This window comes from Heteronotia binoei, chromosome 2 (assembly GCF_032191835.1).
Source record: "Heteronotia binoei isolate CCM8104 ecotype False Entrance Well chromosome 2, APGP_CSIRO_Hbin_v1, whole genome shotgun sequence".
Taxonomy (NCBI): Eukaryota; Metazoa; Chordata; class Lepidosauria; order Squamata; family Gekkonidae; genus Heteronotia; species Heteronotia binoei.
Window position 1 is genome coordinate 41494922 of NC_083224.1, and position 27115 is coordinate 41522036.

The window sequence follows — 27115 nt, forward strand, 5'->3', positions numbered from 1 at the left end:
GAGGGGGATTTGACTAAAATCAGGGGTGGAATTCTAGCAGGAGCTCCTTTGCATATTAGGCCACACATCCCTGATGTAGCCAATCCCCCAAAAGCTGAAAAGGCTCTTTATTGTAAGTCCTTGGAGGCTTGGCTACATCAGGAGTGTGTGGCCTAATATGCAAAGGAGAATTCCACCCCTGACTAAAGCAAACCCTACTTGTCTGTTTGTCAAGTAAAAACTTGCTAAATGCATTAAAACAAACTGACCTTGGGATTGATATAGTGTCATTTTGGACACCGATCAAACGAGTGCCTCCAAAGGTAGCTTTTGAACTACCAGGGGCTTAGAAGTTTTTACAAAGTAGGTTGTGGCACTGCCTGGGACAGTGGTCCCCAACCTTTTTGGCACCAGGGTCCGGTTTTGTGGAGAACAATTTTTCCACGGACTGGGATGTGTGTGTGTTTCAGGATGATACAATTGTGCACTTTATTTCTATTAGTTTAGGGTAGTGGTTAAGTGTGCGGACTCTTACGTGGGAGAACCGGGTTTGATTCCCCACTCCTCCACTTGCACCTGCTGGAATGGCCTTGGGTCAGCCATAGCTCTGGCAGAGGTTGTCCTTGAAAGGGCAGCTGCTGTGAGAGCTCTCTCAGCCCCATTCACCTCACAGGGTGTCTATTGTGGGGGAGGAAGGCAAAGGAGATTGTGAGCCGCTCTGAGATTCTGAAAATCGGAGTGGAGGACAGGCTATAAATCCAATGTCTTCTTCTTACTATTATTATTATTAACTATATTGTAATATATAATGAAATAATTATACAACTCATGGCCCGGTTGCTAACAGGCCACGGATCGGTACCAGTCCACGGACTGGGGGTTGGGGACCCCTGGCCTAGAAGACCTAAGAAAAGACTATGGGGAAAAAATGCTGTAGGCTCTTTTTTTTTTTTTAAACCCAAACTTTTATTTCATAGGAATATATGACCCCATTGAGGTCCCGCCCTCTCTAAACCCTGCCCTTCCCAGGCTCTAGCCACAAAATCTGCACCTTAGAACAGAGAATCCCAAAGGTTTAACTGAAAGCATTGTTTCTGATGCATTTATTAGGTAGGCATTTTGATGCAATAGCCCTTATGCCCATATACCGGAGGTCTCCATCAGGCAGCTCACTGGCTGCTGCAGAGCAGCTTGTCCATCCCCTAGAAGACTAAAAAAAAATTGCAGAAACATCTGCTCTAGGTTTAAGCTTACATTTGTAAAGGTTTTTTTTTAACCTGTGCTGCTTAGTTGAGAGATTCATTTCTGCTGCTCTCCATTGTCCAGGGGTGTCAAATGTGCAGCCCAAGCGCCGAATCAGGCTCCTGGAGAGCTCCTATCAGGCCCGCGAGCAACTCACTGTCATCTGCTTCCTTCTCTCTCTCTTGCTTCCTTCTGTATCACAGCTGGCTTTGCCAGGTTTGCTCAATCACACAGGAGCTACAGAGCAAAGCCTCAATTTTTTCCATTGGCTGACCAGCACATGAAGCAGCTTATGTACAAAGGTTTGCAATGCCCAGCCATTTCATGTTTTCCCCTGAGTCTTAGGCTCAAAGCACTGACCATTAGATTTCTGTAAATAAATCAAAAGTAGATTAAAAACACACATTGGGAACACACACCTGAGCAGCATACTCAAGACTGCTACAGCACAGACACTGTCTCCGGATTTTGATGCAATAATTCAGAGCAAGAGATATCAGTTATCAGAAACTATTAAATAAATAACATATTACAAGAGTTAAGCATATTTTAAGTTTTTTTTAAAAAAAATCTTTTAATTGTGTTTGTGTCCTTTATAAAGTTTATATCTCCACTAATTGGCATTACATTTTATGACACACATGGCCTGGCCCAACAAAGTCTTATTTATGGCAGATCCAGCCCTCATAACAAATGAGTTTGACACCCATGTCCTAGTCCATGTTCTGTTTCCAGGATAGAACTAAACTTGATAACATGCCTAGGGGGTGGGGGCAGGAAGTCGGGATATTTTTCATTACTCAAGAACAGTTCTCATTAAACAAAAGGCTGGTGCTCCCTTGATTAGATATAACGATGCTTGTTGTTTGAGATATGAATGTCAGATTATTAATAATTATTGCATTATCCCACCCACCCCTTAAACTTTGGCTTCTCAGTATACTTACTGGGGAAGAGATGGGATAGAAGAATGAATGAACATCCAATGGAAAGGACCAAGTAAACTACAGGACTGGTTCATAAGAGAAGGCATGCCAAAGAGTGCAGGTATGGAAGATGCTCAGAACAGCTGAATAAACCCACAACTCTCTTAAAACACACACATTGGGAACACTCCAGGCAAAGCTCATGTCCCATTGATTTAAAGTTCAAATTTTTATGTCCCATTGATTTTAACAGACAAGTCACACACCATTTAAAACTCTTCCATTGGGATGTGTTCAACTGTGATTGGATCATATCCTTTGTTGGTGAAACTTCTATACCTGTGTTTGTCTACATGGCAGGGGTTTGCTTGAGGCAGAATTGCAGAAAGAACAAATAATACAAGAGTCACAGAGTCTTTTGTCAATCCAGAAAGGCAGGAAAGGGCTAGGGCAGGACGCTCCACTGGAGCAGAAGAGGACACGGCTTGCCAGATCTTTCCCTTGGAAACTGCCTGTTTCACAGCATGACAAGCTGTGTCTTGTCCAGAGCAATTTCTTTCTCTATAATTACAGTGTTTCTGCTGCAGTCCCTTTTGGCACCTGTAATGATGTAGCAAAGGGGGGAATCTGGATAGAACCACGCCTTCTGCAATAAATCAACATTGACCCATCTCTACCATCTGACACATTGAACAAATGAATTATAGCTCTTAGAGCAAAAGCCCAAACGTACAAGCCTGAACAAGTTCATAGAATTTTTCTCTACACAGGATGCTCTCAGAAATACGATCAGGTCAAAACCTTAATGTTTTGCTGTGTCTGAATCTCTTAGCAATTGCTTGCAACAAAGAGCTCAAGTGCCCAGGTAGTGGACCTGCCCAGGTTATTAGTAAGCTCCTGTAGCCCTGAGCTTGGACCATCCAGAATATTTCTATGGATATAAAGGTTTCTATCAACAGAGTGCAACTTTCTTCCCTCTCCACTATTGCTGCAGCCTCCCCCATGCTGTTCCTTGAAGAAAGGGGACCCCCAAGGAACTTTGGGGGAGGAATTGGAGGACTGCAATGTAGGGGTGGATTTTGTGAAAATCACCCCCTTTTCCGTGGGATCCAAGTTACTGTCTGAAACCATGGTTTGATGCTGGTTTATTAACCACAGTGAGTCTTAACTGTGGTTTCAGATGACATAACAAACACAGCATCTTGACTTCTTCCCTGGTTCTGCCTTCATCCCAGTGTAGGCCAGGATACCTGTCCAGTCTCGGCAGGGGAAGCAGCAAAGGTAAAGAAACAAGTTATCAAGGCAAGCCAGGATTTCAGGCAAGCTCAATCCTGGTTTCACAAATTGTGTGTGTGTCTTAAGTGCTGTCAAGTTACTTCTGACTTACTGTGGCCCTATGAATTAACCTCCTTCAAAATATCCTATTGGCCTCATTCAGGTCTTGCAAACTGAGGACCATGGCTTCCTTGATTGAATCAACCCATTTCATGTTGGGTCTTTCTCTTTTCCTTCTAAATTCAAAATTTTCTAGCATTATTGTCTTTTTCAGTGACTCCTGTCTAGGGATAGGCACGAAGTGGCTCACAAACTAACGTCTGTGATGAATTTTGGCCATTTTGTGTTTCGCAAACAGAAGTTCATGACAGTTCAACTGGCAAGAACTTTCCATGAACTTTCAAGCTGTTAGTAGAGGTTCGTGCCAGTTTTGAATGGATACATTTCCAGACAAGCTGCCTCCACTCGGTCTAAATGTTTACCAAATTTCAAAGCAATAGAGGAGGGGGACTTTCGGGGACTTTAGGGGCAAGTAGAGGAGGATTGGGGGAGGTTCCCTGCAACTTTGATGTCTCTAGCTTGCTTAGGATCCATTCCATCCACTCCTGAACCTGCATCCCTCATTTTGAGAGGTGCACGTTCAGGAGTAGGGATGGGCATGAACCACATTTTTTGCAGTTTAGTTTGTGGTTCATGGCTGAACCATGAACCGACATGCCAGTTTGCAAACTGACCTGGTTTGTGAGCCATTTAAAGTTTGAACCCCTGCTTTCTTCTCCACGTGTCTTTTTTGCAGGGAGCAGAAAGCAGGGGACTCCAACTAGCTGAGCAGTGAGGAGCTTCCTGCAGCTCAGCTGTTTTTTGTTATGAGCAGAAAGCAGGGGTTAACTGCCATGAATCACATGGATTTATGGGGTCTGAGTTACATCCCCCAAAGAAGGTGCCCACTGAAAGTGATTTCTGGAGAAATGACAGATGGTCATTTTCTCATAAAGCACTTTCCTGGAGGCACTTCCTTTGAGGGGGGGAGGGGCGGAATGTAACTCAGACCTGTAAATCCAATCCTCACCAAACTTGGAGGACGGATAGAGGAGAGTCAGCCAGAGATCCCCTATGGTTTTGGTGTCTCTGCCATGCTGTGTGTGTGTGTATGTAAATGATATATGATATCATTTTATGATATAAATAAAATTTATTATTATTGCATGTAGCACCTTTAATTTATTGTAGTTTTTTAAAATTTTAATTGTATTTATTAACTGTATTTTATAATTGACTTGTATAATAATCATGGTCCATACCATGTCTTGTTAGCCGCCCTGAGCCTGCTTCGGCGGGGAGGGCGGGATATAACTAAAATTTATTATTATTATAATTAGTGGTCTACCAGGTCACAAACCTCATGAACCAAGCTGTTTTGTTTGGCTCCTAAAAGTTTGTGACAGTTCATGGTTTGCAAACTGGGCACACTACAAACTTAACTGAATTTTCCCATTTTATGCCCATCCTTGCTCTTGTCTTCTCAAAATGTGATCAAAGCTTCAGTTTAGTCATTTTAGCTTTTAAGGGGAGTTCAGGACTGATTTGATCTAGAACCCACTTGTCTTTTTTCTTGTTTGCAGTCCATCATGTCTGTAAAACTGTCCTTCAACACCACATTTCAAATAAATCAACTTTCTTCCTGTCAGCTTTCACAAATTACCTGTAGTTAAAATAAATCACAGTTTTGCTTGATGTTTGAACCAATCAGGTTATCAATAAGCTTGTTATATGATTTTATTAATAGAACAGTCCTGTTTTAAAAGATTTCTTAGAGACAACATTTTGCGACCTGAAGTGTATGCGAATGATGAGATTAGATGGTTGCTTTAATTTATCAAAATGGGATTGACCAATAATGCCCAAACTAAGGGGGCAGGAACAAAGCCAACGGTAGTGACAGCCAAGTTGGAAGGCAGGAGTTTAGTCACCCCAAATTTTGGTAGGCTACTTGCTAGTGGCAATTCGCACCAGAGTTAGGGTTATTTATTTGAAAATATATGTCTTTTTCTGATTACTTTTTAACTGAGTTTAAACTAAGTAAATTAAGTTTAAACTAAGTAAACTAAGTTTAAACTAAGTAAATAAATAAATAGAATGTTTTTGGGGAAATGACCCTTGGTAAGCACCTTGAGGCACCTTTTAATAAAGTAGAGTTGCCAGCTTTGGGTCAGGAAATACCTGGAGAGACTTCTGGGATTTGGAGAATGCTGAGCTGACCTGCCTCTCTAAGGGGGGCAGACTGGAGCTTCTGTTCGAGGTAGTAAAGGGCAAATTTTTGCCTTCTGCCTACTTTTCTCAGTGAGAGATTAGTCTAAGATATGCACAGGAAACTTTGAGGTGATTTACCTTGGCTAAAAGGGAGTCCTGGGTGTGTGTGTTCCTTTGAGGCTTTGTGGGATCACTGGAGAAGAGGTGCATATTCATCATCTGCAGAAGCTTACAGAGTCATTTATTTGACATAAGCTTGACAAGATCCTAATCTTCTGTACAAGACCAGTGTTGATCTGGATAACCTTAGAAAAAGGTACTGATTGCTATCTACCATTGCGGGACTATTTTAAAGTAAACAAAATAATATTAGAAGGTGGGAAACAGAAAGTTTGAAAGCTTGGAAGAAGAAGAGGAGAAGGGGTGGATTTTGGACTTTGTTAAATTAAGGACAGTGGTAAAAATTGGAAAGGAATTTATTGTTTTGTCTACCTGCGATCGTGGAGTGAAAGCACCATCGTCAGAAATCTGCAGTTTCTACAGTCAACAAGGGAAATACATCAAGTATCGTGAGACTTTGTTACCAGTGAGAACGTGACTTGGGGCAAGCAAAGCAGGAAGTAATTATTGAAGAAGTGGACCTACTCTAGGATTGTATTACCATAGAAAAACATCAGCGGCCATTACTGGGAGGCTAAATTTTTAAAAAATTAATATCTGAGCCTGGAAAGGTCAGAGGATGGTGAAATTAGACTCATTTGAAAGGGCAAGTTCTAATCTATCAAACCTGAGGACTTTAAAAAAGAAATGGAAGAGCTTAGAAATAAAACAGTGGTGGTGTCAAAAAAAGTGCAGGAGGTAGAAGGGAAAGTTAAACTCCAGGATTCCACCTTATTAAAAATGTAAGAAAAATAACGATCCATGACTGTAAATTGATGGAGACACAAATACATCTGAGAGGAGTACCTGAAGAAGAAGGGACAGACTTAAAAGGACATGTAATAAAAATAATTGCTGATTTCTTGGAGGAAGATCCTGAAGGGACTAGAAATATGTATGATTATATGTATAGAGTGAATTCATCATATGCCAAGAAAAATAACTTACCAAGAGATGTGGTTATAAGTTATATGACAAAAGAAATGGTGGGGAAAATTTTGAATAAAAATTTTGAAAAGACATTGATAGTGGGAGGAAGCAAAGTAAGAATAATGAAAGAATTGCTAAGACAAGTGATAAATGACAGGAGAACATATAAGAAATTAACAGAAAAACTATGTGACAATGGAATGAGGTATAGATGGATAATACCTGAAGGTTTGAGCTTTGAGCTACAAGGAAGAAGGATTACAATTATAAATACACAGGAGCTGCGTAAATTTTATGAAGAGAATAAAGAATTTGTATCATGATGGATTATAAATTATTATCTTGAAATGTAAATGGACTAAATTCACCACAAAAAAGAAAGGCAATATTTCATTGGATTAAAAAACAAAATTGTAATATAATTTGCTTACAAGAAGTTCATATTAAACAAAATGATTATAAATTTTTGTGGAATAAACAATTGGGACTGGAATTTTTTTCATTGGCTGAACAGAAGAAAAGGGGTGTGATTTTTTATATTAAACAAGAATTGGATCCAAAAATAATATTTAAAGATAAAGATGGAAGATTTGTGGCAGTAGAAGTAATAATAAATGCGAAAAAAACCTTATTATTGGGACTGTATGCACCAAATGGTGCAAAAGACATTAAAAGTGTTTTTTTAAAAGACATTATAAAACAACTCGATGAAGTGACATACGACCAGGTCATGATTATGGGAGACTTTAATGGAACAATTCAGAATACATTGGAGAGATCTGGGAAAAAAATAACAATAAAGAAGGAAAATTGCCAAAATCCTTCTTTGAACTGGTTGAACAAGAAAACTTGGAAGACATATGGAGAAAATTTAATCCTGAAGTACAAGATTATACATTTTTTCAGCAAGACATAATACTTTTTCCAGAATTGACATGTTACGGGGTACAAAGGATTTAGGCCTTATAACTAAGAAAATAGAGATCTTACCGAAGATAGGTGCAGATCATAACCCATTATTATGGATTACAAAATTGTCTAAAAAAGTAAGAAGATGGAGATTAAATGAAGATTTACTACAAAATAAAGAATTAGTGACATCTCTAGAAAATGAAACTAAAGCTTTCTCCCAAATAAATGATAAAGATGATATAGAATTTCAGATGGTGTAGGATGCTTATAAAGCTGTAATGAGAGGAATATTGATTACATTAAACAATAAGGATAAAAGGGCAAAAGAAAAACAGATGTTGGACATTCAAAATGAAATAAAGAAAAAAGAAGGGGAACTGAGGAAAAGACCAGGGAAAAAGAAAATTATAAGGGAGATTACAATACTACAAGCACAAATGAGACATTTGTTAAATAAGGAATTGGAATGGAATTTGAAAAAATTGCAACAGAAGTCCTTTGAGGGAGCGAATAAACCTGGAAAGTATTTGGCCTGGCAACTGAAGAAAAAGAGAGGAAGTAAAATTATTAATAAAATTTTGGTTGATGGAAAAGAGATGGTAGACCAAGAAGGAATAAAGAGAGAATTTTTCAAGTACTATGCTAAATTATTTAAAGGTGTTAAAGTAAAGAAGGAAAGGATGGAAGCGTATTTGCAGAAGATTAAAATAGCGCCCTTAACTGAATATATGAAAAAAAAATTGAATGATCCAATTGAAAAAAATAGAAATTGAAGCAGCGATTAATGCAATGAAAATTGGAAAAGCACCTGGGCAAGATGGATATATGGCAAAAAAATTTAAATTTTTTAAAGAAGAATTAGTACCGAAACTTCAAAAATTGATGAATATGATAAGAATAAAAGGGAAAATACCAAATACACGGAAGGAAGCTGTAATTTCTTTGATTCCTAAGGAAGATAGAGATGTCACGAATGTAAAGAACTATAGACCAATTTCATTACTAAATAATGACTATAAGATATATACAAGAATTTTGGCAGAACGACTTAAACAATATTTGATAAATTTCATAAAGGAAGACCAAGCAGGATTTCTCCCTAAAAGGCAAATAAGAGACAATATTAGAACTGTTGTAAATATTGTAGAATATTATGAAAGACATCTAGAGAAGGAAGTTGCATTATTCTTTGCGGATGCAGAGAAAGCTTTTGACAATTTGAACTGGGACTTTATGTTTGCAGTAATGGAGAAAATAGAATTGGGGAAAAACTTTATAAGAATGATAAAGGCAATATATACTGAACAACGTGCAAGGTTATGTATAAATGCAAATCTTACAGATGAAATGATAATCAGCAAAGGTACAAGACAAGGCTGTCCGCTTTCACCTTTGTTGTTTATAATGACTCTTGAAATTTTATTGATGCAAATACAAGATGATAAAGAAATAGGTTGAGAGTTAAAGGATTTATTTACAAATATGGAGCATTTGCAGATGATATAATGTTTATAAATGAAAATCCTACACAAGTAACACCTTTGTTGTTAGCTAAAATACAAGAATATGGAGAAGTGGCGGGATTTTATGTTAATAAAGAAAAATCAAAATTTTTATGTAAAAATATGCAAGTAAATAAACAAAAGAAGTTGCAGAGACTAACAGGATGTGAAGTTACCTCTAAAGTAAAATATTTGGGTGTGGAAATAACAATGAAGAATATTGACCTATTCAAAAATAACTATGAAGAGCTATGGAGTAAAATGGATGAAGATATGATAAAATGTAATAAGCTTAACGTCATTGCTTGGAAGAATAGCTGCAATTAAGATTAATATTTTGCCAAGAATAATGTATTTGTTTCAAACTATTCTGATTGTTAAAGACAGTAAACAATTTAACAAATGGCAAAAGGAAGATCTCGGAATTTGTATGGGCTGGGAAGAAACCAAGGATTAAAATGAAAGTTTTAATAGATGCTAAAGAAAGAGGAGGATTCCAATTACCACATTTAAGATTATATCATGAAGCAGTTTGTTTAGTGTGGATAAAAGATTGGGTGACGCTGTTGAATAAAAAAAATTTAGCATTGGAAGCTCATGGAAATAAATTCGGCTGGCACGCTTATATGTACTATGGGAAGAAAAAGATGGATAGTTTTTTCTCTCACCATTATAAAAGAAATAATTTGTTGAATACCTGGATGAAATATAAGAAATATGGTGATGAAAGAAAACCATTATGGATAGTGCCAGCAGAAGTGATAAAAATAACAGCTGAGACAGGTGAGGAAAAATGGCTGTCATACAATTAAAAATACAAAGTGGCAAAATAGAATTTAAAACTGCTGTGGAGTTGAATAACAAATACAATTGGTTTCAAATGCAACAAATAAAGTTTGGTGGAAAATGATATTAGAACTGAAGGAATAAGACGAGAGCAAACAGAAATGGAAAAAGTTCTGCTTGGAGATAATGAAAAATTAATTTCAAAAACTTATAAGTTACTTTTAAAATGGTCTACAGAAGATGAAGTAGTAAAATCTCAAATGATTAAATGGGCAATAAATGTAAATAAAGAAATACAGATGGATACATAGGAATATTTATGGAAGAACTATATGAAAATTTCAACACGTCAAGAGTATTAAAGAGAACTGTTTTAAAATGATGTATAGATGGTATATGACTCCTAAAAAATTGGCAAAGATGAATAACAAGATGCCAGACAGATGTTGGAAATGCAAAAAACATGAAGGTTCTTTCTACCATATGTGGTGGACTTGTGAAAGAGCAAAAAAGTATTGGCAGATGATCAAACAAGAAATGTCTAGGATCTTGGGATATGAATTCAAGAAAGCTGCAGAGACTTTTTTGTTGGGATTACAAATGGAAAAATTTCCAAAAGAAGATAGAACTATAATGTGGTACTTGCTTTCAGCTGCTAGGACACTATATGCACAGTTATAGAAGCAAGAAAAAATACCAGAAAAATGGGATTGGAGTGTCAAAGTTATGACATGGAGTGAGATGGACAAATTAAGAAGAACTTTAAGAGACTATGATTTAGAAGATTTTAAAGGGGAGTGGAAAAAATTTAGAAGTTATGTAGAAGACGAGTGGAAAGTAAAAGGACTTTGGACAATTTTTTATAATGATTAAACTTTAGAAGAAAGAAGAATATTAATTTTAGTTCTTAGTAATTAAGGGTACCTTTTAATGTTAGTATTTTGAGTAAATAACACTGGCGGGGGTCAAGTAACGGGGGGAGGGGAGATTAGAAAGAAGCATATGGGATAGATGAAAAGAAGTTATTAACGGAAATTGTTACCATATGTTATCAATAAAATTGTTTAAATGGAGGAAATACTTGGAGAATAGGGGGGTGGAGCCTGAAGAGGGCAAGGTTTGCAGAGGGGGAGGACTTCAATGTGGTATAATGCCACAGAGTCCACTTTTGAAACTGGCCATTTTCTCCAGGTGAGCTGATCTCTGTTGCTTGATCAGTTGTAATTCCAGGCGATCTTCATCAACCACCAGGAGGATGGCAACCATATGGTAAAGGGAGTTTGCCTAAGGCAGCCACTTAGTGTAGTGGTTAAGAGTGTGGACTCTTATCTGGGAGAACTGGGTTTGATTACCCACTCCTCCACATGTACTGTTGTGACCTTGAGTCAGTCACAAGTTCTTGCAGAACTATTCAAGAGCAGTTCTCCCAGAGCACCCTCAGCTCCACCTTCCTCATAGGGTGTCTGTTGTGGGGAGAGGAAGGGAAGATTGTAAGCTGTTCTGAGATTCTGAATGGAGGGTGGGATATAAATCCAATCTCTTGTTGGTCTTCTTGGCTGCAAGGGCACCCATGGTGATGGGCAACATTAATCTGAACCCTAGCAAAGAATGGGGGATTTTCATGGGGCTCAGCAACGCTTGACCCAGAGCCAGTTTGGTGTGCAGTGGTTAAAAGCGGTGTACTCTAATCTGGAGAACTGGGATTGATTCCCCACTCCTCCACATGCAGCTGCTGGTGTGACCTTGGATCAGTCACAAGTCCTCTCAGAACTGTTCTCTCAAGAGCAGTTCTCTGAGAGCTCTCTTAGCCCCACCTACCTCACAGGGTGTCTGTTGTGAGGAGAAGAAGGGAAGGAGATTGTAATCCATTCTGAGACTGAATGAAGAGCGGGATATAAATCCAATCTCTTCTTCTCTCTTCTTCATCTCTTCATTTGGTTAAAATATTAGCATCGTAACAACACCATCAACTTGGCTAAGTGTTCAGCTGCTCAAATTAAACAGTTTTTCTTTGCAAGGGGCAACCAATTAGTTCCAGCAGCTATTAAAGTATTCAAAGCCAAAACGCTTGCCCAAATCCTCTATGGTATCCCTATATGGATCTCAGCTTTTACCAGGAAAGTGGAGGGCATTCAAGCCTCATTCTTTAGACAAATTCTTGGTTTGCCAAAATGTGTGTCCTACTTTGCTCTCTGCTCTGAAGTGGGTCAGTCTTTGGTGGAGACAAAAGCCTGGATTGCAGTGTTTAAATTCTGGCTCAAAATTCATTTTAGAACAGATCCCAACAGCCTTCTTGATTGTATGAAAAGAGACCCATATATTTCGTCCTGGACAGCACTGCTTCTGTCTAAACTCAATCAATTGGGGTTAGAGGTAGATGATTTTTCTACCTCTGAAGAGTCATATATCTTCAGATGTATTAAACTGAGACTGTGGGAATTGGAGGAAACGAAATTACGGCCAACTCTCCCTTATACTTGCTCTCCAGCTTCCTTAGGTCTTTATGCTTTTTGTGGCAAAATGCCCAATTATCTATCAGACCTAACCACTCCAAGTCATCGCAGGGCATTTATGTTGGCCAGACTAAACGCGTTTCCCTCCAAAGTTTTACAAGGGAGATATCAGCGAGTCCCTTTAGCCGACAGACTTTGCTCCTGTGGAGCGAATACCCCTGACTCAATCCAGCATATATTGCTTGATTGTTCTTTTTACCATAACCTCCGTAAAGATTTATTTGGCAAGCTTTCTTTTTCTCCAGATTTGTGTATTCTGCCACCCTGTTATTATTTATTGAGTGATACTGAGGGGGTGGTTAGTGAGGCTGTGGCAAAATTTCTGGCTGACATCCTTAAATTTAATTCTGACCATGTTTGAATGTATCTGTAAGCTCGGTTTTATTTTGATTTTATCTCCAATGTTTAAATTTTTATATTCTGTGTATTTTTATCTGAATCTATTATGCCATTAAAGGTTTGGTATGGTATGGTATTAGCAAAGATATCTTTGTCTCAGACTTCAAAATATTTTTGACGTGTACATGGAATACTTTTGAAACACTGTCATTCAAAGGGCAGTGCAATATAGTTGACAAGAGATGTTCTATAGGCCACAGTTGTTGCAATGCTCCTTTGTGTTTCTCTTGAAAAAAAAGAGCTAATGTTGCAGGGTTGAATGGAGGAAAACAAAAATATGAATGATCTTGAATAAAAATGCTATGAAACAAAACCCAGATGTAGCATATGGTGATCCTGGAACAATGCTCAGAGTATAAAGGAAAAAGTTATTTTGATCCTTGATGGCTCAGAATTTAAGGCAACAGCAATTGCTGCACCATGACAGAAAAGAGAATCTGTGCTGCTTAGAACTCCTCTCAAGTGACTGGAGTTCACAGATATTGGCAGTGCAAACAAAAATTTATTGAAGTAAACAATGGTTGAAATTTTCCACCCTGTTAGACCTAAGAAGTTGGATACAGAGTCATATAAAAAGCAGATAATTGGATTTCCCTGGTCTGGCCTATATGGCTGAAAACTGGAGTCTTGTTTCTACACCCCTGTTCACCTGCCAGCTGAGAGACTTCCATTCCGATCTCCAAGGGGAGCATAATGATGCTCTCCCACACAAAATAATATTTTGACTTTCATTTCAGGAACCAAGACAGGCCTGGCCCAAGTCCATACAGAGCACAAGACCCGTGTAAACAGAACCGACTAGGAAAAACCTCACATTAGCAACGCCAGCAGTGACCTTCATGAGATTCCTTGCCTAAAACTCTGAGGTGCCTGGGGCTATATAATAACAAGTGAAACTAATAACATGCACACAGTGATCGTTCCCCTGTAACTTCATTACAGACTGCAATTGGGGTTGCTGAGATGTTTGATGAATTTTTTAAAACCCAGTTAGAAAAATACAAACTAATGACAGTCTGCTGTGCAATTATCAGTACTGTTGTTTGAAGAAGATATTGGATTTATATCCTACCCTATACTCTGAATCTCAGAGTGGTCACAATCTCCTTTACCTCCCCCCCCCCACAACAGACACCCTGTGAGGTAGGTGGGGCTGACAGGGCTCTCACAGCAGCTCCCCTTTCAAGGACAACTCTGAGATAGCTATGGCTGACCCAAGGCCACTCCAGCAGCTGCAAGTGGAGGAGTGGGGAATCAAACCTGGTTCTCCCAGGTAAGAGTCTGTGTACTTAATCACTACACCAAACTGGCTCTTAACCACTACACCAAACTTGAGAGGCAGCTGGCCATTTAGCTATATAAATAGTAGCAATTCGATGAGCCAATACGAAGTTCTGTTATGAGATGAAGATAATTTGCACTACAGTTGAGTTGGGTTGCAAGCTCTGGGTGGGGAAATACCTGGAGATTTAGGGGGTGGAAACTGAGGGTGGGATTTGGGGAGAGGAGGGACTTCAGCAGGGTCCAATACCACAGAGTCCACCCTCCAAAGCAGCCATTTTCCCCAGGGGAACTGATTTCTATTTCATGGAGATCAATTATAATAGCAGATTTCCAGGCGCCACCTGGCGACTCTCCATTTGGGTCCTATTCCAAGCCCTTTCTGACATAGCATTAGGATGTGAGAAACTGCCACTGCACATATTTGAAAAGGAAACCATGTCTCTCTACCATAGAAGTTTCTCAAACTGCTTTTAAATAATCATGCACAAATAATAAAACATGACTAAGGCTAGCTACATGCTAGAGGAGGCCTGACTTTTGAAAAGATAAAATTTCACATCTATATTACGGGATTGTGGTAAAATTTGCTCTAAATGGATGCTGATTAAGTATACCCTATAGCAGGGGTGGCTATATGGCTGAGGCTGATGGGAGTTGTAGGCAAAAAACATCTGGAGAGCTACTGCTGGCCACCCCTGCCCTATAGTCTTGTTCACATGTTACAGTAAACACTTATGCAGTCTGCATGCATGTGCGTATGCCTATTGGTAAGAGAGAACCAATGAGAGATTGTGGTAAGAGAGAGCCAATGAACATTTGCTTTACAAATTAAATTTAGGATCACTACCTGGATAAACATGGAGTTTAAATCACATGCTCAACTGAACATGTGCTGAATGGAACTTGAGAATTACGCAATGCATATATAAATTAAAAAATCAAGTGGATGCTGTCCAGGGGTGGCCAATGGTAGCTCTCCAGATGTTTTTTGCCTACAACTCCCACCAGACCCAGCCAGCATGGCTGATGGCTGGGGCTGATGGGAGTTGTAGGCAAAAAGCATCTGGAGAGCTACCATTGGCCACCCCTGCGTACACAGATCTTATGTGCATTCACTATTTCATGAGAGTCAGTTTGGTGTAGTGGTAAAGTGCACGGACTCTTATCTGGGAGAACCGGGTTTAATTCTCCACTCCTCTACTTGCAGCTGCTGGAATGGCCTTGGGTCAGTCATAGCTCTGGCAGAGGTTGTCCTTGAAAGGGCTGTTTCTATGAGAGCTCTCTCAGTCTCACCTACCTCACAGGGTGTTTGTTGTGGGAGAGAAAGGTAAAGGAGATTGTAAGCTACTCTGAGATTCAGAGTGAAGGGTGGGATATAAATCCAGTATCTTCTTCTAACAGAGTTTGTCATGTTAAAATGGGGGTTTAATTTTGCTAACAGATTTTTTTTCATACCTGTTTGCCAAGCTTTTGCTATTGTCCTTTAACTTGAATTTCAAAATTAAGATTACATGAGCAACTGAAGTGATGAGAGGCAATGGAAGGCAGGGCTTGTGTACTTTGAAGTATTAAAGGTAATTTCAAAAGAACTTCCCTCGCCTTCTGCATCTTCTACAAAGGTCTTAGGGACGTGGGATGCGTTCCATGTTTCCAGTCAGTGGCATTTAAGATATTGCACATCTATGACAATATCCCATGAATTGTGTTTTAAAAATAAGAAACATAGTCTGAAAGTAGGGGAAGGTCTCTAGATATCTAGGAATGGCCTGAATATTTCCAAGGCAACCATAATTTTTGGTTGTGACATATTTGGGTGTTATTAATTGGCATATAATAGTTTATAGCATACACGGCAGAACTAAAATATTTTGGCTCCCTTTCTCAATCTGCTTCAGCTTTTAAAAAAAATTCTTGCAAGATGCCTATTCCTCTTTATGTGTTTGGTGGCCCACTAAATGACTGTGGACCCCACAGGAGAGGCAATAAGGTTTCCAATCTTGTAGAGCATTGGGGAATTTTTGGAATTTTAAGGAATGGGGAATAGGGGCCACCATAAAATGACAGCCTTAGGGTCAGTCACAAAATGGCTGCTATGGGGGCCAATCACAAAACATTGAGGTTGCAAGACAAGCATCTTTTCGTGATAGAGGGTTGCTCTTTCTGAACGTGTGTGTGCTTCCTTCAGACATAAACATTCTCCTGGGTTCTTTTGAAGCATCTCTTGCTCTACTGAACCAGAATGAACTATTCCTTTTTTTGGGGAAAGAAGCAAACGAGGACTAGGAAACCCATCAGGAGGTGTCATGGCACCCCTGGGCATTATGAGAATAGAATTCAAGCCATAGTACCTCCTGGTAAAGGTTAACAAGGTCGAGAGACCTATTTATTCTTTTAAATTACTACCATAAGCTTTCTAGCATCTCAACTGTCTGTTTACAGTTTACACGTGGCTATACTTTTTGGCTTTGGCTCTGAGAAGATCCTGAGTTCTGCACAGGTCATTTCCATGAGTGGTTCACATGTGTTGAAATTATCCCTTCCTCATTCACTTATTGTGTACAAGAATTTGCCCTTTCAAATTAAGGAAATCTTACAGCACTACATTATCCAGGTATGATTCTACAGTAAGAGTATGGCGGATGGATGATTAACAAAAATCATGGATGATTAACACTGATTGAAGTAGGGAGAATCTGCCAAGAGACTGCGCTTAAAAAACATGGCCAGAGGGGAGAGAAAAAAGTAATCTATCTCAGTCCATGCCTTGGGATTCTTGTGTGTATAATCTTAATTCCTATACAATACAGAATGTTATTGAATAGAGTGTTGCAAACTAATAGTCACCTCAGTGTTTCAGGCAAAATGCAACAACTTGATTGGCAACTGCTAAAAGATTTAGCTTTGCTGCCTGTCAACTGTTTGGCGTTCAGCCAGTAAAGCATCTCTCCCACCTTGCTTAATTCAATTTGTTCATCTCTTGGAAACCTGACAGCATTCCTCCCTCCTCTCTCTTGCTTCCTTTTCTCTCTCTTTGGTTTCCTGTCCTGGCTTTGTAGCCAAATTTATTTCCGTTGCTGACAACCAGTCTGCAGCCAAATCTCAAGCCAGAAGAGTATGTTCTATCCAATCTGCCTTCCTTTGCTCAGCCTTGGGGCATAGAGACGGTTGTCTGAAAGAAGCCGAGAATGAGCACATCCACAGACATGTATGGGATTTTCTTCTCCTGACACATCAACGTTTTTTAAGACCCCAATCTCTCAAATCTGCAGGGCTAAATTTTGCAAAACTGTATTACTATCAAACCCCTCATATTCTTGTAGAATCGTTAACATAGTAAAATCCCCAAGATATACATAGTAGCATTGCTATGCTTTTCTTTCTCTGCTTCTACCTTCTACTCTATAAATCAGGAGTGTCGAACTCATTGGTTATGAGAGCTGGATCAAACATAAATGAGACCTTGCTGGGCTGGGCCATGCCATGTCAGGTCAAGCCATGTGTGTATCTATTTAAGATTATGTAGCTGAGATATAAACTTCATGAAGGACCCAGACAAACACAATTAAAGATATTTTTTTAAAAAAACCCTTAAAATAAAACATGCTTAAAACATTAGCACTTGTTGGTCTTAAAGGTGCTTCCTTTTTATTTCTCTCATGGAATTCAAGGAACTGAGCAAAGGAAGCCCTGGCTTTTTTCTTCCTTCCCCAGGGGACCAGGAGGGGGAGGAGCCTCAGCTGGTAGAAGAGAGGCTTGGCTCAGTAGCTCTGGTGTGCGATTGAGAGAGTCCGGCAAAGCAAGCTCTCCCTCCCCCCCTCTTCTCCAAGGGAGGAGCCTCAGCCAATGGAGAAAATAGATTTTTTCTCTGTAGCTCCTGTGCGATTGAGCATGCCTAGCAAAGCAAGCCGTGACGCAGATAAAGGAAGAGAGAGAGAGCGAAGTAACCAGATGACAGCCAGTTGCTCGGGGGTCTGATAGGTGCCCTCCAGGGGCCTGACTCTACTCTCAGGCTGCATGTCTGACACCCCTGCTGAATGGTAGAAAAAAGCGAGTAAAAGGACAAGCAAGAAGTTTTGAAATTTGAGGCTGGTCCTAATGCATAATGTATAGGTTTGATGGATTTGAACTCTCTCCCAAATCCACCTAAGAAGGCTGGCTTCTGTGCCTCAAAAATTTGCACTGGGGGTGTAAATATGCTGGCTTTCCCAATTTTTATAGTACTGTTACAAGGAAACAACATGATGAAATTCTTAAGCAGAATTTGTGGAAATTTCGAAGGTGTAAAGGTTCTCTGGTTTTGGGAGCTGTGTTTGCAACCATCCATTGTGTGTGTTTGCAAGAACGTCTGGTCTGACTTCAGGCTGAAAAGATGTCAAAGCTTATTACATGGCAAAAGTAGGGGTTTTAGCCTTAAAACTGTAAACATAGTTTTATTGCCATTCACTCATCACAAGGTAATTTTTCTTCCCAACCATGCGAAAACAAGATGGCAACCCACACAGACATGTGTGCATCACGTGTGCCGGAGTTTTAAAAAACCAGCTATAGTTCTTGCACCAAGGGTTCTCAGATGTGCTCATTTCAAATGGACATGATAATGATTGTTCCCCAGAGTTTACCATGGTGAAAAGAGCTATTAAATTAGAAAGAGCTGAGTCTATTCTACCCAGCAGATACAAACACAGGTACTGAGCTTAATATCAGAGTAATAGGATTAGTTCATAAATTAAAAAAATACAAAAAACAATCATCTATTTCAATCTTTTCCCCTGTCTCTTCCTCAGAAAATTATCTGAATCGATAAACAGTCCAGCAGATAACGCCTAAAAATTCCACATAACATCTTCCCCACCCCATTCCCATTTATTAACGCAAGGAAAAACAAAACAAACCCCCCTAACAAATTAAACCAGAACTGGTCTTCTGCATGCCTGGAAGTCATTTACATGGCAAAAGTCCCATTTTAGCTCTAAGCATCCAGTTATCAAGCCGTGGAAAGTTTCTCTCTTCCATCCAAGGAAAAAGGGAACTTCATAAGCGGCATTCCTGGTGCAGATTCTTCTAAAGGTTTCTGTACAAAAGAGCTCCACCTCAACCAAGGCCAATGCAATGATAGCCTAAAATGCCAATAAAATAGGTTGTGTCTTCAAGAAGGATGCTGAGACCACCACTGAGATGTCCAGATGTGCTACAAGTATTCCAACTCCAATGCGTGCCGCAGGGCCTCTAGATCAGCATGACAGGAGATTCTCCAGAATGGCATGTTGTGCTAGAATTAGAAATATTAGAATTAGAAATATATTTTTTTTCAGAAGAAATTTCCTAACTCATGTCCCAAACAACTAGAGCCTTTTTAAAAAACACTTAGAAAATGCATGGCAATTAAAAAGCAGTTACAGAAAAAAGGCAATCAGTCACTTAAGAATTGACCTGAACTGGATGGCCCGAGCTAGCCTGATTTCGTCAAATCTCAGAAGCTAAGCAGGGCTGGCCCAGGTTAGTAGTTGGATGGGAGACTACCAAGGAAGATGCTACACAGAGGTAGTGAATGTTCCTCTCTTGCCTTAAAAGCCCCACAAGGAGGCTGGGGCTTGATGGCACTTTCCACCACCACCAGTTAGGATTCATACAGGCAGGTGCTCTTGTCACACATGGGTTTTTAAGTGGCGGAGGACTGCTTGGAGCAACATGGGATGAGGTGCAAGGGACAAAATGCAAGAACTGTAAGCAAAAACTGCCTTCTGCTGCTCCCAAAGTAGGATTGCCAACCTCCAGGTGGGGTCTGGAGATCTTCCGCTTTTACAACTGATCTCCAGCTGGCAGAGATCAGCTCCCCTGGAGAAAATGGATAATAAAAGGAAATCACCGGAAACAATGCAACTTTCACAAAACAGTGTACAAATATATTTAGTGCAAACTGAATTGAACAAAAAGAACAGAACACTGAGTATATATTATGAATAATGTCCCCACAAAGCCATTCCACAGCCTGAAAGTCGGCTTCTTCTGATAGACACTGTGGTGGGCAAAATCCTTTGAACTCAGCATTCAACTCCAAATGGCACGGAGAAAGTAAGGAAAAACTGCTTATCGTAGGACAATTCGCGATTTCGATAGAATATACTTCATAAGCCTCCTTCTCTCGACGTTATGCGAAGCCTTAACTAAATGTTCTTTACACATAGATTAACGCATGCTCTTCTACAGTTGCTGCTGGCCCACCCCTGTGTTTTTGCCCACCCCTGTATACTCAGTGTTCTGTTCTTTTTCTTCAATTCAGTTTGCACTAAATATGTTCATACACTGTTTTGTGAAAGTTACATTGTTTCCGGTGATTTCCTTTTATTATCCATTGAGTACATCGGTCCAGTTGTGTTTATTATCCACTGGAGAAAATGGCTGCTTTGAAGGGGGAACTCCATGACATTGTACTATGCTGAGACCTTTCCCCTCCCCTTCCTTCCCCAAACCCCACCCTCTCCAGATCCACTCCCAAAGTATCCAGGCATTTTCCAACATAGACCTGACAACCCTACCCCAAAGGCATATGGTGGTGTTGTATCCCATCCAGCATGGACAGACTAAGCCTATACTAATCACTATGAGTGACAAGCCATTTCCCACAATGATAAAAAGTTTCAGCCTCTAAGTGGCTCTGGACTGCTACAAGGGTCCTTGGTTCAAGTATTATATCACATCACAGTCTGTTTTGCATTTTTCCTCCCCTCCACCCCAACCTTGAAAATGGGCATCTCTATTTAAAATTCCAGCAGAATTGTGCATGTATATTCTAAATTTCATTCCCTTTGGTCAAGGTTGATTAAAGCAGCATTACAGGCTGCTTTACTGACTTCTTTCCTGGCTCCCCTGGCATTTTTACTTATTATCCCTCCACAATATCCTGTGAGATAATTTTGGCTGACAAAGATTGACTCAGTGAGCATAATGGTTGGGTTCGGATATGAATCCATGTCTCCCTGATCCTAGTGCTTCAGAGTGCAAGGCTTGAACAGTTTCAGTTGTATCCTAAATGCATGCACTAGACAGCCAGTTTGGTGTAGTGGTTAAGTGTGCGGACTCTTATCTGGGAAAACCGGGTTTAATTCCCCACTCCTCCACATGCAACTGCTGGAATAGCCTTGGGTCAGCCATAGCTCTCGTAGAGCTGTCCTTGAAAGGGCAGCTTCTGTGAGAATTCTCTCAGCTCCACCTACCTCACAGGGTGTCTGTTGTAAGGGAGGAAGGTAAAGGAGATTGTGAGCCGCTCTGAGACTCTGAGATTCAGAGTGAAGGGCGGGGTATAAATCCAATATCATCTTCTATTGTGGATGGAGTGTTAAATTTATCTGCAGAAATATGGGCCAAAAATTCAAGATGCTCCTTTGGCAAGTCACTCTCTCTTGTCCTAACCTACCCCACTAGGATGCTGTGAGGCCAAGTGGATAGCCTCCTATAGGTACCCCATGGAGAAAGGGCAAAATGTATTAATGTGTGCAATAATTTAATAATAATCCATCATGAACTGCTCCTTCTTAGAGGGAAATGAAATAAAAGCCAGTCCCCCCTCCCACCCACTCATTCCTCATCTGCTTTTCCCACACCGCCCTGATTCCATTAATGATTTTGTTTTTCTTTCTCTGAAGTGTGGAGATGTTGGCAACTTAGCCACGCCTGCTGCTCCTCGGCTCCCATCCATTTATCACTGCTCCGACAGGTGAAGAGAAATGACCCACTCTGGCTGAGATATCATCAGTGCTGCTGGCGAGGTAGTGAAAGGCGCCCCGGCCTCCCTGTGGGTTTATAAAGCTCAGGTGTGTAGTCACCCGTGCTAATGATCACCATCCATCACAGGGCCTGACAGCTCCGGCAAAGAATGTGTGCCTATTAATGGGAAAGAGGCGTAAAGCAGGAGACACCAGCAAAGGGGGCCTCCCGGGGCACCACCGTTTGCAAAAGGGATTGCAATTGCCCTCACCCTACTGTCAGGGAGCCTGGCAGCCTTTGATCCACTCACGGGCGCTGACCCTCATTACCTTTGAAGTTCACAGAGGCCTAGTCTAAAGCCCCCATACGATCTTCACTTCACTTCACTTTCTTTCCATGCATTTGATGTTCCTCTTTAGCTCCAGGAAGAACATTTAATTTGCTCAGGAAAAGGCTCGGCTTATATAAATCTGCAGTGGCTCAAGGGAAGGGGAGTTGGTATAACTTCTGAAGGGGGGGTTGTTTCTTAACCAGAGGTGTGCCCCACTGTCAGCTCCTGAGAGCCACTGCTACTTATTTTGTGGGATGAGGTAGTAGACAGAGGGTATTACCTTGGAATAACTGTACTTGTTAATATCCATTTTCCAAATTAATGCAGTGTGTGTGTGTGTGTGTGTGTGAGAGAGAGAGAGAGAGAGACTGACTGAGACCGATTTCGCATTAGGGCTTGTTCGGAGTAGAGAGCCCTTTTGTCCCCAGGGCTTCTCTCCGTTTTCCCATAAGTTGCCGCAGAGTTGGTGCACCCCTTTTCTGCAGCAAGCAGAAACCGCTTGTCAGAGGATCTTGCTTGCTGCAGAATAGCGGCGTGCCAACTCGCTGCTCCGGGGCAACTTGTGCAAAAATGGAGAGAAGCCCCGGGAGCAAAAGGGCTCTCCACCCAGAACAAACCTAGTGTGAAATCGGTCTGACTAGCAGGGAAAGGATGCCAAACAGTGGTGCTTTCTCTATAGATTCTTTCGTACAAATGTCTCTGTAGGCTACTTTGCCCTCATTTTTAATGCTGGGGTTTAAATGTTTGGGTATTTTTGAAATATAGTTGTTAATTTTAAATAGATCCAAGTAGGCAGCCGTGTTGGTCTGAAGTAGTAGAACAAAATAGGAGTCAATTGCACCTTTAAGATCAACTTAAGTTCTATTCAGAACGTAAGCGTTCGTGAGCATGCACACTTCTTCAGACGAGGAATGAGGTAAACGGAGCCACATGTAGGTACTTACTGTACCTCATTCCTCGTCTGAAGAAGCGTGCATGCACATGAACACTTACGTTCTGAATAAAACTAAGTTGGTCTTAAAGGTGCAATCGACTCCTATTTTGTTTTGTTAATTTTAAATCATTGTTACATTGGTTTGTGTTTTTACTTTACAAGCCACCTGAAGCAAGTTTGCTTGGAAAGGTAGCGCAGAAATTTTCTATGTAAATTATGCTTGCTTCTTTCACTAGAGAAAAGAATAATTAAAATTAACAGTCAGGAGAGAAGTCACCAGAGAAAATGAGAAGGAAAGAAAGCAAATGCAGCCCCCTTTTTGTGCATGGTGCACCCAGCCCTGACATTAGTGTTATGAGAGCTACATTCAAGTCAAGAAGCATCAAAAAGACCAACAAGAATTCTAGGATATAAGCTTCAGAGAGTTAAAGCTCCCTTCATTGTAGGAGCTAAGACTCTCTGAAGTTTATATATACCTTGGAAATTCTGTTGGTATTTGGACCAACTCTATGGTTTTGAGAGTGAAAAAACCATAAAGTTTCACCCAAATACCACAGTGCCCCCCATATGATGTCCCTGCTCACCCCTGGAATGCCCCCCAATCCCCCCAAACATTTTTATAAATGAAAGGGAATGCTTATTAAATTTGCAGATGATACTAAATTGAGAGAGGTCGCAAATACAGAAGAAGACAGAGACAGGATACAGAATAATCTTGATAGGCTGGAAAACTGGGCTAAAACAAATAAAATGAATTTTAACTGGGATAGATGTAAAGTTCTGCATTTAGTAGGAAAAACCAAATGTGTCATTATAGGATGGGGGAGACTTCTCTTGGCAGGAGTATGTGCAAAAAGGACCTAGGGGTCTTAGTAGACTGTACACTGAACATGAGTCAGAGATGCGATGCGGTGGCTAAAATGGCAGATTACATGAAGTGATGGTATTGCTTTACTCTGCCTTGGCTAGACCTCACCTAGAGTATTGTGCTCAGTTTTGGTCACCACAATTTAAGAAGGATACAGACAAGCTGGAACGTGTCCAGAGGAGGGCAACAAAGATGGTGAAGGGTCTGGAGACCAAGTCCTATGAGGAAAGGTTGAAGGAACTGGGCATGTTTAGCTTGGAGAGGAGATGACTGAGAGGTGATATGATCACCACCTTTAAGTACTTGAAGGGCTGTCACATAGAGGATAGTGAAGAATTGTTTTCTGTTGCTCCAGAAGGTCAGACCAGAACCAGTGGATTGAAATTAAATCAGAAAAGTTTCCGGCTAAACATTAGGAAGAACTTCCTGACAGTTAGAGTGGTTCCTCAGTGGAACAGGGGAGGTGATGGGCTCTCCTTTCCTGGAGGTTTTTAAGCAGACTAGAGGGCCATCTGACAGCAATGCTGATTCTGTGAATCAGGCAGATTATGAGAAGGAGGGCAGGAAGGGTTGCATCAATGCCTAGTTCTTGTGGCCCTTTCTTACTCACCCAGGGAAGTGCTGATTGACACTTTGGGGTCTGTCAGCAATTTTTCTCCAGCCAGTTTGGCAAAGGATCTTGGAGGTTTTTGCCATCTTCTGGGTATGATGCAGGGGTCACTGGGGGCATGTTCAGGGGAGGTATTTGTGAAGTTCCTGCATTGTGCAGGGGGTTGGACTAGATGACTCTGGAGAATCCCTTCCAACTCTATGATTCTATGATTCAGTGTGGCGGGGACATCCCTGCATATCCACCGATTCCCTCAGCAGCAAGACAAAGGGACTTGGGCAACCCTAACCTGAAACTACCTGGTGTTATGAGAGAAACCTGCTATTGGGCAGCCCACGTCTCCCTGCCATTCTGTTTCATTCCACCCTGAGGTTACAGAAATCTGGACATGACCACTTCATTTGGAGGCGTATCAAGGTGTTGAATGTTTCAGAGGGTGGCCATGTTGGTCTACAGTAGAACAGTTAGATCCAAGTCCAGTAGCACTTTAGAGACTGACAAGAGTTTCAGGATATAAGCTTTTGAGAGTCAAAGCTCCCTTTACAGTCTGAATGTTTCCCTATGTAAAAAATCATTGCCTGTATGTATTACATTAGCACATGATATGCGTCTGTGTGTGTGTGTGTGGGGGGGGTATATGAGTATGAGAATGTCATTTAGTCCTCTCCCTGATGTGCTACGTCAAATTCTACCCCAATCCATTGCAAGGTTATGGTGTGGGAGCTGCTGCACTGTGGCTCCTTCCTGTACTACAGAGTTAACATACGAAGGCCCAGGATATGTGGGATAAATCCATGCAGCAGGGTCCTCCCCATACCAGCATCACTGCAGTTTCCAGGAGGGACAAAGCTGGCATGGGCAAGAGCTGCAAGAGTGGGATTTACTTGCATGGTATAGGCCTTCCTGCGCTACCTTCATTGCGTGGGAAAGCAGCCGTTTTAAGAGACTCCCAACACCACCACATCATCGGGCAGATCAGCTGAGACATGTCCACAGGTGGGACTGTAAAACGTCTGTACACCAGACTTTGCTCTGAAAAAACCAGAACTGAGATCGCAACCCTTTTGGCCTGGCTCAGATGGCGCTCCCTCAATCCACCTTTCAGTTCACATTCGCAGATGTGAGAACTGGCCCTCAGTGCTTTAGGATCTTTACAGTTTTATTGTTCCGAATGCCAGAAGTCCCTGTTCCTGTTTTCTTTCAGCTGCAACAAATCATTCATTATAAAAAGAGGTGGTGGTGGTGGTGGTGGGGTGGGGAGAGGAAGAGAGTAAAGAGCAGTCACTTGTTACTAGCCAACTGTGCAAAGCAGCCACCTCATGGAACTGCATTCAATCACTCCTTTCCCACTAGCACTTGGGAAGCAAAAGCCACACAGTAGAAATGAGAAATGGCAGATTGCGGTCACACTCACTGATCTGATCTCACTCCTTATTTATGTATCTAGCGACATTGTTGTTAATCAAGAACAGTTTTTGCAGCAAACAAGAAACTGCTGGAAAAGGTGCCAGGGGGATGGAGGGAGGATTTGCAGGAGGAAATTGCTCACAATGCTTTATGGATTTCCAAACAGGAAAAATGGCCTAATGCTATAAAAAATCAGAAGGGGAAGGAATTTTTGTTTTGTGCTACAGGTAAAGAGGGATGAGGAGGATGATAAAATGGTCGGCATTTTACCTTTTTTGCCCCTTGTTCCTCTTCTGCGCCATCTCCTATTACAATGTACACGGCTTTCCGTCCAAACCTCTGCATTATCCTTTCAAAACAACTCTCTTTCCCTGCATAATGAAAAAGAGGCATCAATTTTCTGTTCAGTGTACACAGAAGAGCTGAGAGTTAGAAGAGACCCATATTTTAACGTCTATGTTTATCTCTTTTGTCCCTTACATGACATCTTAGAGGGAGACCCACCTAGGCATTCCCTAACTTGAGGCAAATGGGGTTTCCCCCTCCCCCATCTGTCCAGAATGAAATATAAACAGAACTGAGCAGGACATATTTCATTTGGGAGACCCTAAAACTTCAGATGTACAGATCCACTATAAATACTTGGTGCAATATGGTATGGGAAATAGCTGACAATGTAACCGCACAAATTAAAGCCATTCAAAATTCCTCATATAACTACATAAACAATGTATTCCCTTTTTATTTGTTGACTCAAGAGATTTGGCACCTGTCACCTTCAGGACCATCTCTCCCAATACATCCCCCAAAGAGCATCATGCTCAACAGATCAACATTTACTGGTGATCCCCAGACTGAAGGAAATCACCTTGACCAGGCCTGGTGGAACAATCTCCCAAGGGAGGTCCAGGCCAGACTTAATGCAGTCCCGCAGGGCCTGTAGAACAGAGCTGTTCAGCCAGGCTTATAGTTGAGGTGGTGGGAACCCAAACTGTACTGGCCTCCCCCTGCTCGGCTTTGTTCCATCCTCATTGTTTCCACCTGGCACTGATCTCATCTGACTGCTTCCTTCTCAGCTTTAGTTATGTCTACCTGTACACACAT

The 27115-nt window shown here is 40.9% G+C and overlaps 1 protein-coding gene across 5 annotated transcripts in view; it reads right to left on the reverse strand.

The window, feature by feature from the left end:
- Positions 1-18567: 18567 nt before the first annotated feature.
- The window catches only part of EYA2 (EYA transcriptional coactivator and phosphatase 2), a 183097-nt gene continuing 174549 nt past the window's right edge, over positions 18568-27115 (reverse strand). For all 5 annotated transcript variants that reach the window (XM_060230858.1, XM_060230860.1, XM_060230861.1 and 2 more), the window contains 2 exons: positions 26282-26382; positions 18568-19426 (listed from right to left, as the gene is read on the reverse strand). In XM_060230858.1, the coding sequence (XP_060086841.1) occupies positions 19346-19426; positions 26282-26382 (182 nt within the window). In that variant the 3' untranslated portion in view covers positions 18568-19345. The remainder of the gene's footprint in view (positions 19427-26281; positions 26383-27115) is intronic.